At 39.3% G+C, this 17,829-nt stretch overlaps 1 protein-coding gene across 3 annotated transcripts in view; it reads right to left on the minus strand.

The window, feature by feature from the left end:
- Window positions 1–13,525: 13,525 nt before the first annotated feature.
- The window catches only part of RYK (receptor like tyrosine kinase), a 94,527-nt gene continuing 90,223 nt past the window's right edge, over window positions 13,526–17,829 (minus strand). For all 3 annotated transcript variants that reach the window (XM_070239086.1, XM_023620959.2, XM_070239085.1), the window contains exons 14-15: window positions 15,929–16,065; window positions 13,526–14,666 (exon numbers count right to left, since the gene is read on the minus strand). In XM_070239086.1, coding sequence (XP_070095187.1) covers window positions 14,555–14,666; window positions 15,929–16,065 — 249 coding nt within the window. In that variant the 3' untranslated portion in view covers window positions 13,526–14,554. The remainder of the gene's footprint in view (window positions 14,667–15,928; window positions 16,066–17,829) is intronic.

The raw sequence follows: 17,829 nt of genomic DNA on the forward strand, positions 1-17,829 counted from the left end.
CTGGATTAAAATCACAGCTCCACTACATACCACCTGTGTAACCTATGGCAGCCTCCCTTTCCTCAACTGTACAATGGAGATGATGACAATACTACTTAATAGGATTGTGAGGACTAAATGAGAATAGTACACATACAGTGACTAGCAGAATGCCTGGTATATAGTAAGCAATGACCACCTACCACTAATATTGCTAAAATAAATGTGACCATGTCACTGTCTGACGGAAGCACTTCACTGAAGCTCCCTCCCCTACAGAACAAAGTCTGAGCCTCTCAATGTGTTAGGCTCTTCATGACACATCTGCCATTTACCCCTTGAATCTTCTCTCTTGCCACTCTCTGCCTTGAACACTTTGCTCCAATAATACCAAACTGCCCACAGACCTAAAAATATAAAATAAAATCAACGTTCACTAATTCAACAGGTATATATTAAAATCCCCACTTTTGTAGTATTAGTGACTATTCCAATAAATTAATTCCCTTTCCTGGAAAAGAACACTCACCTCCCTAAAAATCACCAACACGACAAAGAGTCTATTTTTCATCTTGTATCTAGGAAATGGCACTGAATTCAGTTTCCTTATTTGTAAAATAAAAGTTAGGGTTACCCTCCCTTCAGCTCTAAAATGTGATGCTATGCTAAGGCGGCTGTGGGGAAAAAAGCAATCGTTGTATCTACTTTTAAATCTTATTATGCTCTTTAAAAATGTACTTGAAATGTTGCATCCTGTGGGAAGGGAATGAGGTGCCTTTAAGAGAGATATATGACACATGAGCCAGACAGTGAGGCTGGCAACAAAGGGATGCTGAAGCACGGGAAGAGGTCCCGAGAGGCTGGGGGAGACAGGGCCAGGCTGCAGCCTCCTGTCTCTTCCTTTTCCTGCCTTCCCAGAAGAGGTAAGAATAACCCTAGGGAGCACTTACCACAAGACAAGAGGCTGCTTAGCTGACCAAGAATGCCTGTCAGGTCAAATAAAGCTGCCCTCCTTTCAGCTAAGTCATCTATGAGTCTCTCTGGGGGAAAAAAAAGAGCAAAGGCCAAAGTGACACTGCCTAGAGATTCCAACACAAAACTTAAACATGGGTTTATCAAGCCAGTGCACTTCCTGATGAAGAGATCATGGTCAAGTTAAACCCATTCTGGCCTGAGCACAGTCAGAGTTAGAGGAACTTTATTCAAAATATGAACGCCGGTGCTTTTCTGGAACCAGGACCTATGACCAATTCCTCCTCAAGTCCGTCAGTCTCCAGAGAATCCTGTTCTCTGATTATGCCGACTTCCAAGGTGATCTTTAGATGTATAGTAGGTAATGCTGTGTCCAAAGTTTCAATTCAAAAATTAACAAACCTTACATGAATGCAAATAGTCTAAATAAAGGCATAGAAAATACAGTCCAACAAAGTCATGTGATATAGCATTGAATGAATAAATAAATGTTCTTTAGGCTCTTTTAATAAGAATTTTTAAGGAGACATAGAGCCAATCTCTCTCTGGCTTACTCCCAAAGGCCCCAGGTAGTCAGACATGAAGCAAGAGCAGAGGCACTTGGTGGGAGACGCTGCAGGCCAAATACTGAGGAGAGCATAAACATCTTCGTGAGCCCAAATCCAGAAAGCAGAGGCAGAGTTACAGACCCATGGAAAACAATAGGGCCAGAGCCCACAGTAACAGCAATCACAAGGAAATAGGTTTTCTGGATAGACTTGCAGGCTAAAAGGTTAGGTAATAACTCCTACCAGATTTTCTCCTCAAATAATGGCAGTACTCACCAACCTAGAAACAAGCTACGATCACTAAGACTTCACAATCACTGCACCCCCTCTCATATCTGACTTTTGAAGCATTAAATATACTGCTAAAGGAGGCCAGATTCTGGTCCATTGCTCCATTTCTGCACAGGAGCAGACATCACTAGTTGACCACCAACAACTAGTTGGTACTTCTCTACCAATGGAAGCCCAATTTTGCTCAGGGTAAGAATGTACTCACCTAAAAACTCAATTTCCTCAAATGTGCATCAACAGATGAATCAAGAGTGTATATCCATACAACGGAATATTATTTGGCAATAAAAGTAAATGAAATACTGATACATGCTACATGAATGAACCTCAAAAACATTATGCTAAGTGAAAGAAGTCAGACACAACAGGCCACATGTCACATGACTGTGTTTATATGAAAGGTCCATAGTGGGAAAACCTTGAGAGACAGAAAGTAGGTTAGTAGTTGTGTAGGGCTGGAGGTGGGGATGGAATTAGGAGTGACTGCTAATGGGTATCAGATTTCTTTTGGGAATGCTAAAAATGAATTTGATTGTGGTGCTAGTTGTACAACTCTGTGAATATACTGAAAAAGCATTAAATTGCACACTTTAAATGAGTGATATGTAAATTATATCTCAATAAAGCTGTTGGAAAAAAACCAATAAAACCTAACTTCCCAAGGTGCCTAATAGCTAAGGGTGTCCCTGTGCCACAGTTCTGACCTGTAAGACATTGGTGGAAGTATACTATGGTAAAGTCAATAATTTCTCATAAAAAGGACTCAGCATGGGGCCGGCCCAGTGGCATAGTAGTTAAGTTCGTGCGTTCCACTTCAGCAGCCTGGGGTTCACGGGTTTGGATCCCAGACACAGACCTAAACACCACTCATCAAGCCATGCTGTGGTGGCATCCCACATATAAAATAGAGGAAAACTGGCACGGACATTAGCTCAGCATCACTCTTCCTCAAGCAAAAAGAGGCAGGGTGATTACAGATGTTAGCTCAGGGCCAATCTTCCTCACCAAAAAAAAAAAAGGACTCAGCTAACTCATATTTTTTGCCTATATATAAAATGTATGTATTCAATACACTTACGCAGGATATTCATGTGCCCCAGAGAATTGTTAAATGTTATCCTGCAATACTATAGGTAGAATGACTGTAGAAACAAAAAATTATTGACAATGAGCTACTGTTTACATTTTTGTTTTCTAGCCCCATGAATTGTATCACCTCCTTTTGTATGGGGTGGGGGTGAGGGGCACGGGAGAATAACACCTGGTAAACAGTCTTTCAATAAAGTCAATGAACTGCTTCATTTTGGATAATTATTTTCATGTATTACACTAAATAAAGTTAACCTTGTAGAAGTATGAAACAATTTGCCATTGGGCTAATTACTCCTGTAAGCAAAGAAAAAAGCAGAGAAAATGAAGTAAAAAGGTGGTTGGGAGGTGGGGCTGGGGGGTGCTTAAGCCAGCATTAGGGTGGGATCTGGTCTTCCCTACCAATCTGTCTCTTTATTTCGTGCTTTATTGGTTTATATTACATAAAAGTTAAAATTCTTCAAATTTGAATTGAATATCACATTGGTGATAGCACAGTATTTTAAATATGAGATAATGTTTTTAAGGAATTAGCAGACTTTTTTTGTTGAGGTCATATTGGCTTATAACATTGTGTAAATTTCAGGTGTACGTTATTATATTTCAGTTCCTGTATAGACTGCATCATGTTCACCACCAATAAGCTAGTTTTTATTTGTCACCACACATATGTGCCTCCTTATCCCTTTTGCCTTCCTCCTATCCCCTTCTCATCTGGCAACCACTAATCTGTTCTACTTAACTATGTGTTTGTTTATCTTCCTCATAAGAGAGATCATACAGTATTTGTCTTTCTGTCTGACTTATTTCAGTTAGCATAATACACTCAAGGTCTATCCATGTTGTTGCAAATGGCATGATTTTGCCTTTTTTTATGGCTGAGTAGTATTACACTGTATAAACATACCACATCTTCTTTATTCATTTATCCAGTGATGGGCACTTGGGTTGCTTTCACATCTTGACTATTGTGAATAATGTTGCGATGAACATAGGGGTGCATAAATCTCTTTAAACTGATTTTATGTTCTTTAGATAAATACCTAGTAGTGGGTTAGCTGGATCACACAGTATTTCTATTTTTAATTTTTTGAGAAATCTCCATGGTGTTTTCCATAGTGGCTGCACCAATGTGCATTCCACCAGCAGCATATGAGGGTTCCCTTTTCTCCACATCCTCTCCAAAACTTACTTCTTGTCTTGTTAATTATAGCCATTCTGACAGGCATGAGGTGAATGTTATTGTAGTTCTGCTTTGCATTTCCCTAGTAATTAGTGATGTTGAACATCTTTTCATGTGCCTGTCGGCTATCTGCATATCTTTTTGGAAAAATGTCTGTTCATATCCTCTGCCCATTTTTTGATCAAGTTGTTCATTTTTTTGCTGTTGAGTTGTGTGAGTTCTTTACACATTTTGAAAATTAACCCCTTGCCACATATATGATTTGCAAATATTTTCTCCCAGTTGGTGGGTTATCTTCATTTTGTTGATGATTTCCCTTGCCATGCAGAAGCTTCTTCATCTGACGTAGTCCCATTTATTTTTTTCTTTTGTTTTCCTTGCCTGAGTAGACATGGTATTCAAAAAGATACCGCTAAGACCAATGTCAAAGAGTGTACTGCCTATATTTTCTTCTAAGAGTTTTATGGTTTCAGGTCTTACCTTCAAGTCTTTAATCCACTTTGAGTTAATTTTCATGTCTGGTGTAAGATAATGGTCTACTTTCATTCTTTTGCATGTGGCTGTCCAATTTTCCCAGCACCATTAATTGAAGAGACTTTCCTCTCTCCATCGTGTGTCCTTGGCTCCTTTGTTAAAGATTAGCTATCCATATATCTGTGGTTTTATTTCTGGGCTCTCAATTCTGTTCCATTGATCTGTGTGTCTGTTTTTCTATGAGGATCACGCTGTTTTGATTACTACAGCTTTGTAGTATATTCTAAATTCAGGGAATGTGATGCCTCCAACTTCACTCTTTTTCCTAAGGATTGTTTTGGCTGTTTTGTCTGTTGTTGTTCCACATAAATTTTAGGATCCTTTGTTCTATTTCCGTGAAGAATGTCATTGGGATTCTGATTGGGACTGCATTGAATTTGTAGATTGCTTTAGGTAACATGGACATTTTAACTATGTTTATTCTTCCAATCCATGAGCATGGAATATCTTTCCATTTCTTTATGTCTTCTTTGATTTCTTTCAATAACGTCTTACAGTTTTTCAGTGTATAGGTCTTTCATCTCCTTGCTTAAATTTATTCCTAGGTATTTTGTTCTTTTTTTGTGATTGTAAATGGGATTTGTATTCTTGACTTCTCTTTCTGCTAGTTCATTTTTAGTGTATAGAAATGCAACTGATTTTTGTATGTTGGTTTTGTACCCTGCAACTTTGCTGTATTTGTTGATTTTTTTGTGGATTCTTTAGTTTTCTATATATAGAATCATATCATCCACAAATAATGAGAGTTTTACTTCTTCCTTTCCAATTTGGATTCCTTTTGTTTCTTTTTCTTGCCTAATTGCTCTGGATAAAACAGCCAATACTATGTTGAATAAGAGTTGTGAGAGTGGCTACCCTTGTCTTATTCCTGTTCTCAGAGAAATAGATTTCAGTTTTTCACAATTGAGAATGATGTTGGCTATGGGTTTGTCATATATGGCCTTTATTATGTTGAGGTACCTTCCTTCTATATCCATTTTATTCAGTTTTTTTTTTAATCATAAATGGATGTTGGACCTTGTCAAATGCTTTCTCTGCATCTATTGAGATGATGATGTGATTTTTATTCATTTTGTTAATGTGGTATATCACACTGATTGATTTGCAGATGTTAAGTGATCCCTGCATCCCTGGAATAAATCCCATTTGATCATGGTGTACAAACCCTTTAATGTACTGTGGTATTCAATTTTCTTAGATTTTTTGAGGATTTTTGCATTTATGTTCATCAGTAATATTGGCCTGTGATTTTTCTTTTTTGTGTTGTCATTGTCCAGTTTTGTCATCAGGGTAATGTTGGCCTTGTAAAATGAGTTAGGAAGCTTCTCATCCTCTTCATTATTTTGGAATAATTTGAGAAGGATAGGAATTAAACGTTTGGTAGAATTTACTAGAGAAGCCATCTAGTCTGGGACTTCTGTTTTTGGTAGGTTCTTGATTACTCTTTCAATCTCTTTGCTCGTGATTGGTCTATTCAGATTCTTTATTCCTTATTGATTCAATCTTAGGAAGTTGTATGATTCTAAGAATTTATCCATTTCTTCTAGGTTATCAGGTTTGTTGGAATATTGCTTTTCAAAGTATTCTATAATTGTTTGTATTTCTGTGGTGTCCACTGTAATTTCTCCTCTTTCATTTGATTTTATTTATTTGAGTCTTCTCTATTTTATTCTTAGTGAATCTGGCTAAGAGTTTGTCAATTTTGTTTATCTTCTTAAAGAACCAGTTCTTATTTTCACTGATCCTTTCTGTTGTTTTCTTAGTCTCTACTTTGTTTATTTCTGCTCTGAGTTTTATGATTTCCTTCCTTTACTGACTTTGGGCTTTGTTTGTTTTTCATTTCCCAATTCTTTTAGGTATAGTGTAACCTTGTTTATTTGAGATTTTTCTTATTTCTTGAGGTAGGCCTGTATTGCTATAAATTTCCCTCTTAGTACCATGTTTGCTGCATCCCATAGGCTTTGGTATGTGTGTTTTCATTTTCATTTGTCTCCAGGTATTTTTTTATTTCACCTTTCATTTCTCCATTGATCCAATGGTTGTTCAGTACCAAGTTGTTTAGTCTCCACATACGTGTGACTTTCCCAGCTTTTTTTCTTGTAGTTGATTTCCAGTTTCACAGCATTGTGGTTGGAAAAGATGCTTGATATGATTTCAATCTTCTTAAATTTATTGTGGCTTGCCTTGTTTCCAAACATATGATCTATCTTTGAGAATGCTCTATGTGCACTTAAGAAGAATGTGTATTCTGCTGTTTTGGGATGGAATGTTCTCCATATATCTGTTAAGTCCATCTGGCCTAGTGATTCGTTTAGACCACTGTTTCCTTGTTGACTTTTTGTCCGGATGATTTATCCATTGACGTAAGCGGAGTGTTAAGTTCCCCTACTATTATTGTGTTACTGTCAATTTCTCTGTTGGTCTGTTAATAGTTGCTTTACATACTTTGGTGCTCCTGTGTTAGATGCATATATATTAATGTGTTATGTCTTCTTGGTGGAATGTCCCTTTTATCATTATATAATGCCCATCTTTCCCTCTCATTTTATTTCTTATCTTGTAGTCTGCTTTGTATGACATAAGTATGGCTACACCCACTTTCTTTTGCTTGCCATTTGCTTGGAGTATCATTTTCCACCCCTTCACTCTGAGCCATCCCTCTCTCTTTAGAGCTGAGATGTCTTTTCAGTTTATTGTTGGGTCTTGTTTTTTAATCAATCCAGCTACTCTGTGTCTTTTGATCGGTGAATTTAATTCATTTAGATTTATAGTGATTACTGATATTTGAGAGCTTAATACTGCCATTTTATCTTTTGTTTTCCAGATGTTCTATATTTCCATTGTTTCTTTTTCCTTGTATTTCTGTCTGCCATTTCAGACTGGTGGTTTTCTGTGATAGCTTTCTCTTCAAGATTTGTGACTCTGCTCTTATTTTTTGTTTTGTGGTTACCACGTGGTTTGTAGAAAAGACCTCATAGATGAGATAGTCCTCTTTATGACAGCCTCTTATCTCCATTGGCTTATGCAGGTTCCATCCCTTTCCTCTTTCCCTTCTATGTTTTTGTGGTCACAAATCACTCTTTTTGTATTGTAAGTTTCTGACCAAACTGAAGTGTTTATAGCTATTTTTGATGCTTTCTTTCCCTTTATCCTTTATAGTTGTCTGCTAACCTATCCTGATATAGAGCTGCAATTTTCTGATGTTGTCCATATATCTCCTCGCTCAAATCTTTATAACCCACTGCCTTTTTGTTTCAGGTAGGAGGGCTCCCTTCAACATTTCTTGTAGGGCAGGTCTAATGCTGATGAACTCCCTCAGCTTTTGTTTCTCCTTTATTTCTCTGTCATATCTGAAGGATAATTTTGGTGGATAGAGTATTCTTGGTTGATAGTTTTTGTCTTTCAGTATTTTGAATATATTATTCCACTGTCTCTTAGCCTGTAAGGTTTCTGTTGAGAAGTCTGCTGTAAGCCTGATGCTGGTTCCTTTGTATGTTTTTCTTCTCTCTTGCCGCCCTTCATATCTTTCCTTTGTCATTGACTTTTGACAGTATTATACGCCTTGGAGAAGGTCTTTTTGCATTGACATAATTAGGAGTTATGTTAGCTTCACGTACTTACATGTCCAGTCCCATCCTCAGGTTTGGGAAGTTCTCAGCTATTATTTCTTTCAATAAGCTCTCTGCTCCTTTCTCTCTCACTTCTCCCTCTGGGATACCTATAGTCCTTATGTTACTTCTCCTAATTGAGTCAGGAATTTCTTCATTTTTAAAAATTTTAGTTCTCCTCCACCTGAATCATTTCTAGGTTTTCATCTTTGAACTCACTAATTCTCTCCTCCAAAAGGTCTACTCTATTTTTAATGCTTTCTAAATTATTTTTTATCTCATTATGTTCTTCATATCCAGAATTTGTTTGGGTTTTTTTTAGAGCTTCAATCTCTTTGGTGAAGTATTCCTTCTGTTCATTAATTTGTGTGTGTGTGTGTGTGTGTGTGTGTGTGTGTGTGTGAGGAAGATTGGCCCTGAGCTAACATCTGTTGCCAATCTTCCTTTTTTTTTGTCTTCTCCCCAAAGTCCTAGCGCATGGTTGTATATCCTAGTTGTGAGTCAGCCTAGCTCTTCTATATGGGATGCTGCTACAGCATGGCTTAATGAACTGTGCTTAGGTCCATGCCCATCATCCGAACTGCTGAACACTGGGCCACCAAAGCAAAGCACGTGAACTTAACCACTTGGCCACTGAGCTGGCTCCTGTTCATTAATTTTATCCTGAGCTCACTGAACTGAGTTTTCTTGTAAATTGTTGAGTTTATGACTGCTATTTTGAATTCTCTATAGTTAGATTGTAATCTTCTGTTGACTTCAGGTTTGGTTTCTGGAGAGTTGTCATTTCCCTTCTGTTCTGCTGTGTTACTGCAGTTCTTCATGGTGTTTGATGAATTGATCCTCTGCTGGAGCATTTGTGGTAGTAATCACCTTTTCTTATTTGGGTACAGGTTTGGTTACTTTGGTTTTGAGCTGCTTCTGATAGTACTTGACAGCCTGCACTTTCCACCCTCCACTGCCTCTGCCAGAAGCATTGTCAGCCCTCTTTGTGCTGCTTGCACCTCTGGGGTTGCTGGTGCCTTGCTGCTTATATGTCACTGCAGTCTCTGGTGACACCACTGGAGTCACCAGGCTGTGAGCACTTCTGCTGCTTCTGGGGTCACCTGGGTCTCGGGTTCCTCCAGTGTCTGTCTCTGGGCTCAGATGCTGCTGTCCTGTGCACCATCTGCACTGCTGTTCCCAAGGTGTCTGGGGGTGCTGGTTACACTGATGCCAGGGATGCTGGGTTCACGGGTGGTGGTGTCACTGGTGAGAGCTCAGGGCCCCAGGGATTTGTATGCAGCCCCTGCTGCTGGTGGAACTGGTGTTGCGGGTACCACTACTGGGGGCTGGGTCACCAGTTCTTCTGTGGTTCCTGATGCTTCTGGTTGCAGGTTCCAGCTGCCATGGCTAGGGGACAGGGACAGGGTAGGGCTATTTTTTCTGCTCCCACCCTGCTTGCTTGCAGCTGTGCAGGTTGGGTCGCTGCCACTGCCACCACTCCACCATCACATGGGTGGGACCACCGCTGCCACTCTGTGGGTATTTGCATACATGCACAGGGCCAGGCTGCTCTTGCCCTCACTCAGTTGCTCAGGCTGCTGTGTGAGGATCTGTGCCCCAGATCGCTGCTGCCAGGGGATGTGGAGGGGGCTGCTCCCTTACTTTCACTGCTTCCCAGGGGTCCAGTTCACCCATCTCAGATGTATAGCTGCATGGATCTCTTACGCATTCTGTTGTGCTGTGTAGGGAATCCTCTGTTGGTCAATGGATATCTATTTGGTTGTAACTTAGAGGGGAGAGACAAAGGGAACAACTCACTCAGTCATGATGCTGATGTCGCTCCCGCTTGACTTTTTTTTTTAAAGCCCCTCTAATTGCTTTCTTGTGCAAATTTAGAGGTATTTACTCATCAATTCATTAAATATTCAACCCTACCATGTGTCAAGCACTAATTAAGCAATGGAGATTCAGACTTGAGGGAAACACAAGTTCTTATCCTCAAAGAATGCACAGCCAACTGGTAAAAATAAGCCCCCATCTTACCTTTGTCAGAGTGCAAACCCAGGGAACAGGGGTGGAAAGCTCCTGGAGGTGTGGGGTAAGGTGTCAAGGAGCCTCCTGGGTGCCCAGGCAAGCTGGAGTGGATCATGACATTCTAAGATGAGCAGTACATGCAAAGGAAAGGACACATAAAACAGCACAACGTGCTCAGGCAGGAAGTAGTGAGTCAGTGAAAAAGCAGGAGGTGAAACTACAGAGATGAGTGGAGGCTTTGTGCACAGAGTAGTTCTGAACTCTACCCTGAAGCCTTGGGAAACTGAAGAAGGGTTTTAAGCAGGGACAGCAGCTCAGTTTTAGGAGCATTACTCTAGCAGAGACTGGATGGACAGGTTAACGGTAAAGGTCAGATAAGCAGTTATGGAGGCAATGGGGTGATGATGGAGGCAAGCAAGGTGACCATGAAGGGTTTGAAGTCCTGAGAAGTGAACTCGACCGAGGCAGACTTACATATAATGCGAACGTTTAAAGTTTTGTGCACCACCTCTTTTCACTCTCACATTTTTTCCCCAACAAAAACATAAGCTTTACCAGAACCAAAGGGACTGGGGGCTAAAGAAGAGATGCTTTCGTTTGTAGACCAAATGACAAGACAGATGAATGTCTCATACCCCAAAGGCATTTTTCTCCCTCTACTGGATCATTCCCAATAGCCTGAGAAACATTTTCTGGCACTGTAGCTTCATTTGGAAAACAAGCATGCTCTCCCCGCCTGCCATCGTCCCCCACCTCCCAAAATACAGTATTTCTTTGATCTCCTCTACTTACTGCTCCATTCCCTTCACAGCAAAACTTCAACAGTGTTGACTAAAGTAGGGTCTCCACTTTCCCACCATGTATTCATATTTCAACCTGCTCCAATCCTTGCTGCTTTTGTTGATAACCTCCATAATGCCAAATCCCACAGAGGCTTCTTTCTCCATTTTGAAATGCTTTTCTCCCTGGGCTCCCATGACTTTCTTCCCTAGACCTCATTTTCCTGTTTTTTGTTGTTGCTTTTTCCAACTACCGTAGCTTCTTCTCAGTCTTTTCTTGTTCTCTCTTCTTCCTTCGCTGGACCATTAAATGATGGCGCACTCATGACTCAGTCCCAGGACTTCCTCTCCATCTATACTCTCTCCCAAAGCAAGTTCATTCAGTATCATGGCTTTAAATATGGTCCATATTCTACACTCCTACCTTTATATGTTCAATGAGACCTCTTCCCTGAGCTGCAGACTCTCATCTATCTACTCCAAATCTCCACTTAGATGACAAACTGGCATCTCAAACATGGCCTACAATAAATTACTGATTCCACCTGCCAAAGCAAAATCCTGTTACTCCTAGAGATTTTCCATCTCAGTATATAGTTGGGCCATGCATTCAGATGCTCAAACCTCAAACCAACTAGTCATCCCTGATCACTCTCTTTCCTTCTACACTTGACTCCAACATCCAATGGATCCATGCCCTGTCTGTTACCTTGAAAATCTATCTCTAATGTGTCCCTTCCAATCTTCCATACCACCCAAAGTGGTCCAAAACCACTACCTTTTCTTTCCTAAACTATGCGATGGTTTCTTAAAGAGTCTCATTACTTCCTCCCTTGCCTCCCTACAATCCAATCTTCACAAAGAGTTGGCATAATCTTTTCTAAATGAAAAATCAGATCTCGTCACTCCCTTATTTAAAAAATCCTTGAATGAAATTCCATTGTATCTAGAATAATATATGTGTCCCATGGCCTACAAGGCCCTGCTGTCTGTTCCTTTGTCTCCCAGTTCTCACCTGGAATCTTCCCTTCCCTAACTACATTCTAGCCACACCAGCTTCTATAGTTCTTCCAGAAGCAGCAGCTGTAGGATGAATAAGAAGGGCTGAGACTGGATACCAGCTTGTTCCTGCTTTAAGGCCTCTGCAATTATGTCCCTTCTGCCTGGATCGTCTCATAGCTGGCTTGTTGTCATTCAGATCTCAGCTCAAATGCCACTTACTCAAATAAGCCTGGCTAAATATTACATCTAGTTATTCTCTATGATACCATTCTGTATTTTTTTTCATAGCACTTACCAAAATCTTACTTATGTTCATTATCTGCTTCTCCTAACCAGAATGTAAGACCTAGAAAGTGAGGAACCTCATCTGTTTTGTTCCCTGCATATCTTGAGAGCCAGACATAGATTGAGCACTCAATAAATACATATTGAATGAATAACCCAATCCTCCTTGCTTCTACAAATACAATTTTCTTACAATGGGGGTGTTATAAGAAAGTACAGAATATAATATAGCTCTAGGTCACTAGAGCCAACTTATAATACAGTGCACTTTGTCAATTTGCTTCTTTCCTATAAAAATTACATTTTCTGCAAAATCTGTTTAGTAATATATACAATCTATGCAGAACCACTGGAAAAAGACCAGCCATGGAAATCTTATAACTGCTCTTTTCTTCCAGTGACTCCAAGTAGCTTACCAAGAAAAATCTATTTAAACTCTTATTAAACTACCTACTAAAACAAATACACAAATATAAAATAAAACAGCTTTTGAACTGATCTTGCAAATAGAACTGTGATTTCCAAACAATGCACTAACCTGAACACACACAAAACATGCACTGAATGTTGGAAGGGATCCTAGAGATGAACCACTCCATGTGTAGAATACATAGCAAGTGTTAAATAATTATTTGTTGATTGAATGCCTTCTAAGATTGCAGGTTGTGAACAAAAACATCTGCAACTTATAAACAGTTCAAAAAGCTTTTTAAAAATCAGCCATTTAGGGGGCTGAGTATTTCATAAAACCAAAAGAACCAGTGTTAATAAAGGGTACACAGAAAAATCATGCTCTTGGCATGCTTGTGGCAGAGCATGTACTGTATGAACTATTTTTCCAGATGTGCTGATTCATAAAGCTTCTTCAAAAACAGCAAAAGCTTCCAAATGCTATGCATTCTCCCTTATATACCTGTGAGGATGAGGGTGGAGGCAGGCACCTGCAGGTCTACCTATTTAGGAGGACCACTCACCTCTGCCTTAGGCCAACCGTCACCAAGCATAAATACAGACATACCCCTAATTTAATGGTTCTGGAGAAAAGTTTCAGTGTTGTAATACTTCCTTGTAGTAATAATCCCAACTTTTTATTAGAACCTGGAGGCTGAGCAGAGTCAGCTGTAACTGTGTTAGGGCTTGGGAGTCAGAGTGAAACACCCATGAAATAAAACATGGATATCCAGCTGTTGCATGTCCAAAGGCTTATCAGACACAACCAATCACTCATTATGAACAATATTTTCAATAGTGACATAATAAAAAACAAATCCTTTAATTTTTCAAGTGTTTTAAAAAACAATTTTATACTTAAGTCAGCCTTGAAGATAAGCACAAAATTTACCAGTTTACATTTTTTTTTTACCCATAACAACTCAAGCACCCACTCCGTGCATAGCACTATTCCAGGTGCAATAAAAGAGATTCTTAACCTTAGAAACATGATTTCACTTTCTGGAATTGTATTATCTCCTTTTCCAGAGAGTAAAAATAAATAAAATCACCATTGTTTACTATTGACCAGCCCCAAACTCACTTTTCTGGCTCACGGAAACACTAATTTCTGCCAAATTTAAGATGTTTCGATGAACTCAGCTCCTACTTCCCCCAAAATAAGAAAGCAGAACTCTTTTCCATTAAAAAAAAAAAAAGAAAGAAAAAAAAGAAACAATTTTCCAAGAAAGGGTAGTTTCTGGTAAGTATTTTAATTTCTTTTTTTCTCTAGCTTTTTAAAAAAGTTTTCTTCTCCAGTATTGCCTTTTCCTGTATAAGGCAAACCAGGCATCTTTTTATGCTGCTTTTCTTTTCCTAAGAAAAAGTAATGCATCTTGAAGACAAACCATTCCCAAGACTAGTGATAAATATCGAAAAAACTTTAAAGGTAAATCACCTACATTACCTTGAAAATAAAAAGCAGTTGGCACTAAGATAACTATTCCAAATATCTGTGTTTAAACAATTTTAAAAACTGTTTATTTATTTTGCAAGAATGTACCCCTAGTCCAAAGTAAGTATGTTTTAAAAAATTTTTGGCCAAAAAATTTACAAAAACCTTTTCAGTTCAACTTAATAAAAGTGATTCTAGAAAATATTCCACATTATTAAGTCTGTCTTAAAAGTTCAGATTCTAAAGCATTCCTAAGGCACGGTGTTCTGGAAGACAAATGTGCTTCTGTTGGTGTTGTGTGATGGACGAAGCGTCTGTGACTGGCTCCAAGTGAGCCCTGACAAGCACCTTCCTCCTGCTGCTGGGGGACTGTGAGAGGAGAGTCAGACGTAGGCCCCCAGGGCTGCATGGAACTCTGTGAGACACTGTACCAGCTGCTGGAACTTGGGCCTCTCCTCTGGATCTAAGGCCCAGCAACAGGCCATCACAGCAAATCTGCAGAGCAACAAAAACAGAAAATATGGCTAGTAACGATACAGTACTCCTAACTTTTTGGTCAATTTGATGCCAGTTATGTTTTCTGTTTAAATGTGGGCATGGAGAGGATGACATATTAAAAATCAATCAATATTACTATCTGTTGGCAGTTCTAAAATGAAAAGAAACTAAAACGAGTTATCTGGATTTTATGTGTGGATTTCAGTTCTTCATGACATCATATCAAAATATATCAGCAGAGGCTGGCCCTGTGGCCGAGTGGTTAAGTCTGGAGACTCCACTTCAGCGGCCCAGGGTTTCGCTGGTTCGGATCCTGGGTGCGGCCATGGCACCACTCATCAAGCCACGCTGAGGCAGTGTCCCACATAGCACAACTAGAGGGACCTACAACTAGAATATGTAACTATGTGCTGGCGGGGCTTTGGGGAGAAGAAGAAAGAAGAAAAAGAAAAGAAGATTGGCAACAGATGTTAGCTCAGGTGTCAATCTTTGGGGGAAAAAAATTTAAAAAATCAAAATATATCAGCAAATACAGAGATTTCATGTAAATACCTAAAACACAGTCAAAATTATAACCTATGCTATCCTGTATTTAAGTTATGAGAGAAAGAACTTGAGAGGAAGAGGAAGGTTTATCTAAGCCCTAAGAATCCTTGACCTACGGTAAAATCAGTGCAAAAGCTGCCACCTCGCCATGGTGTAGAAACCCTTGGGGGATTCAGGAACTGAGACCACACTCATCTGTGCACTCAATTACCCTGAATAGCCTCCTGCCCATCCCAATCCCATTATATGGGAAGATTAGCTATATGATGAAAGCAGGAAACAGGAACTCGCTCACTCACTAGCCCAGAACATCTTCCTTATATATCTATTGACACCAACTGGCAAGGCAAGATGACAACGAGAAAGGCTTTTCATAACTAAGTGTGTCCTTAAGGTTATCTAAATAAAAGTCAGGTACTCACTCCATGCAGAATAATCGAAAGAGTATTCAGTGTTTTCTCACTACGTACATTAGTCTCTTGGATTAGATTAAGCACTACAAATATAAGACGCAAAAAGTCCTAATGTCAAATGCATTAAAGAGTGAACGAGTCTGGCTGACTCTCTGGTTCTCTATAAGAGTCTAATTCAAGTCCAAAGAGTCACTATTCTCCAAAGGGAAGTCTCTGTACATATGGACACCTGCTCTTTTTCTTTTATCCCAACATTGTAAACAAAATGAAACCCATGTCTTCAAGCTCAGAAAAACTTACAGTTCATCAGGACAGTTGATTGGCTGGGCTATTCGGTAACCATCTTTCAGGTACGCAGCCATCTCAAAGGGGTCGATGTCCACGTAGGGTGTTTGGCCAAGAGTCATGAGCTCCCAGAGTGTCACTCCAAAGGCCCACTATGGAGAAGAGCAGCAACACAATGAGAGGATATTGAAAACAGGTGTCAGAGTGCTGCTGCCTGTGGCTGTGTACGGACCAAAAACAGATGATCAACCAATTCTTAAGGAAACCAAAATATTCTCTACAAAAAGAAGCCTACCATACTCAATTTCTCTCGCTGGGATAGAAAAGAGCATTCTATTGAAGGCATCTTTTAATGTGAATGTCATTATTGCACATTCTAAGGTAATTAGATCTGTTGGAAAGAATTGTTTTTAGTTGATTACAATCCCCACCACCCAAAACTGTTAATTACGTCTAAGATTTTCCTAATATGAAAATTTGTTTGTAAATACTATAGCTAGTCTGCATAACTGAGAAGTGGAAAATGAATATAACTTTAACTTAACTGGAGGGAAGAGCTTCTTGAATGAGTGTAATATGCAAATTATGTAAATTATAAGATGCCATGGATTTTTACTAAATTCCAATAATTTAAATTAACAGATGAAGGTATCCTGAGAAAATATCTTCCAACTTTGCTTGAATAAAAGATTAGATTTATTTAAAATCAACATGTGAACTGTGGGTAAGAAGAGAAATCCTAAGCAGTGGCAACAGTGCTCATTCATGTGTCCAACAAGGGCTCCCCATTTTGGCCTACCCTGGCTACACTGTGGCTCATGGGGAGTGTGTGGAGGGCAGGCAATGTATCTACACAGAGCTGCTGCCATGGAGCCAGGAAGGACTCAGAGTATGGACTCCCGCTGATCTGCTGCCACTCGTGAACCCTGAGATCAGAACAGCTGAAGCTAGATGAGGAGGTATTGTGTTTATGAGTCCCTAGAAGTTCTAGACATTTTGCATCCTTTGTTTCATTTAATTTTCACAACAAACCTGTGAGAATCATTGGTAGCCTGATTTTACAGGTGAGATATCGGAGGCTCAGAGAAGTAACTTTCCAAATACAACTTTTTTTTTTGGTGAGGAAGATTGGCCCTGAGTTAACATCTGCTGCCAATCTTCCTCTTTATGCTTGAGGAAGATTGTCCCTGAGCTAATAGTTGTGCCAATCTTCCTCTATTTTGTATGTGGGATGTTGCCACAGCATGGCCTGATGAGCGGTGGGTAGGTCCATGCCCAGGATCCAAACCGCAAACCCCAGGGCACCGAAGCAGAGCATGTGAACCCAACCACTATGCCACCGGGCTCGCCCTCCGAAAAAACAGTTTTTAATGAGTGAAGGAGAAAAACATGGAAAAAAGGAGAAAAAAACACAAGTCTAAAATAAGTCTGTTTACAAAGTTTAAGCACAGTGCATTAAATTTTAAGTTATTTTTCAATAGTAAAAAAATCCAGAAATACTCCCTAAAATATACAGATTTGTCTTAAAAAGACTTATACTAGTAAACAACAACTTTATTTCTTATCATAATCTATGCAAACAAGAAAACAATAGAACGGTATCTTTTAGAATCTTTAAAAAACTGTCAATGGAAAATTCTATACCAACCCAAAATATTCTTAAAAAATGAGGGCAAAATACAGAATTTTTCAGACAAACAAAACCTGAGAGAATATGTCACTGGTAGGTCTATGCTGCAAGACACATCAGAGCTGTTCTTCAGGTGGAAAGAAAAAACACTAGATGGAAATTTGGAGCTACTCAAAGACTGAAGAGTGCTGAAAACATATGAGTAACAACTAGGTTATTTTTTCCTCATTTTAAAATTTTCTTAATAGATTGTTTAAAGCAAAAGCAGTAAAAAAGTATTGCGGGG

The sequence above is a fragment of the Equus caballus genome, chromosome 16, assembly GCF_041296265.1.
Source record: "Equus caballus isolate H_3958 breed thoroughbred chromosome 16, TB-T2T, whole genome shotgun sequence".
NCBI lineage: Eukaryota > Metazoa > Chordata > Mammalia > Perissodactyla > Equidae > Equus > Equus caballus.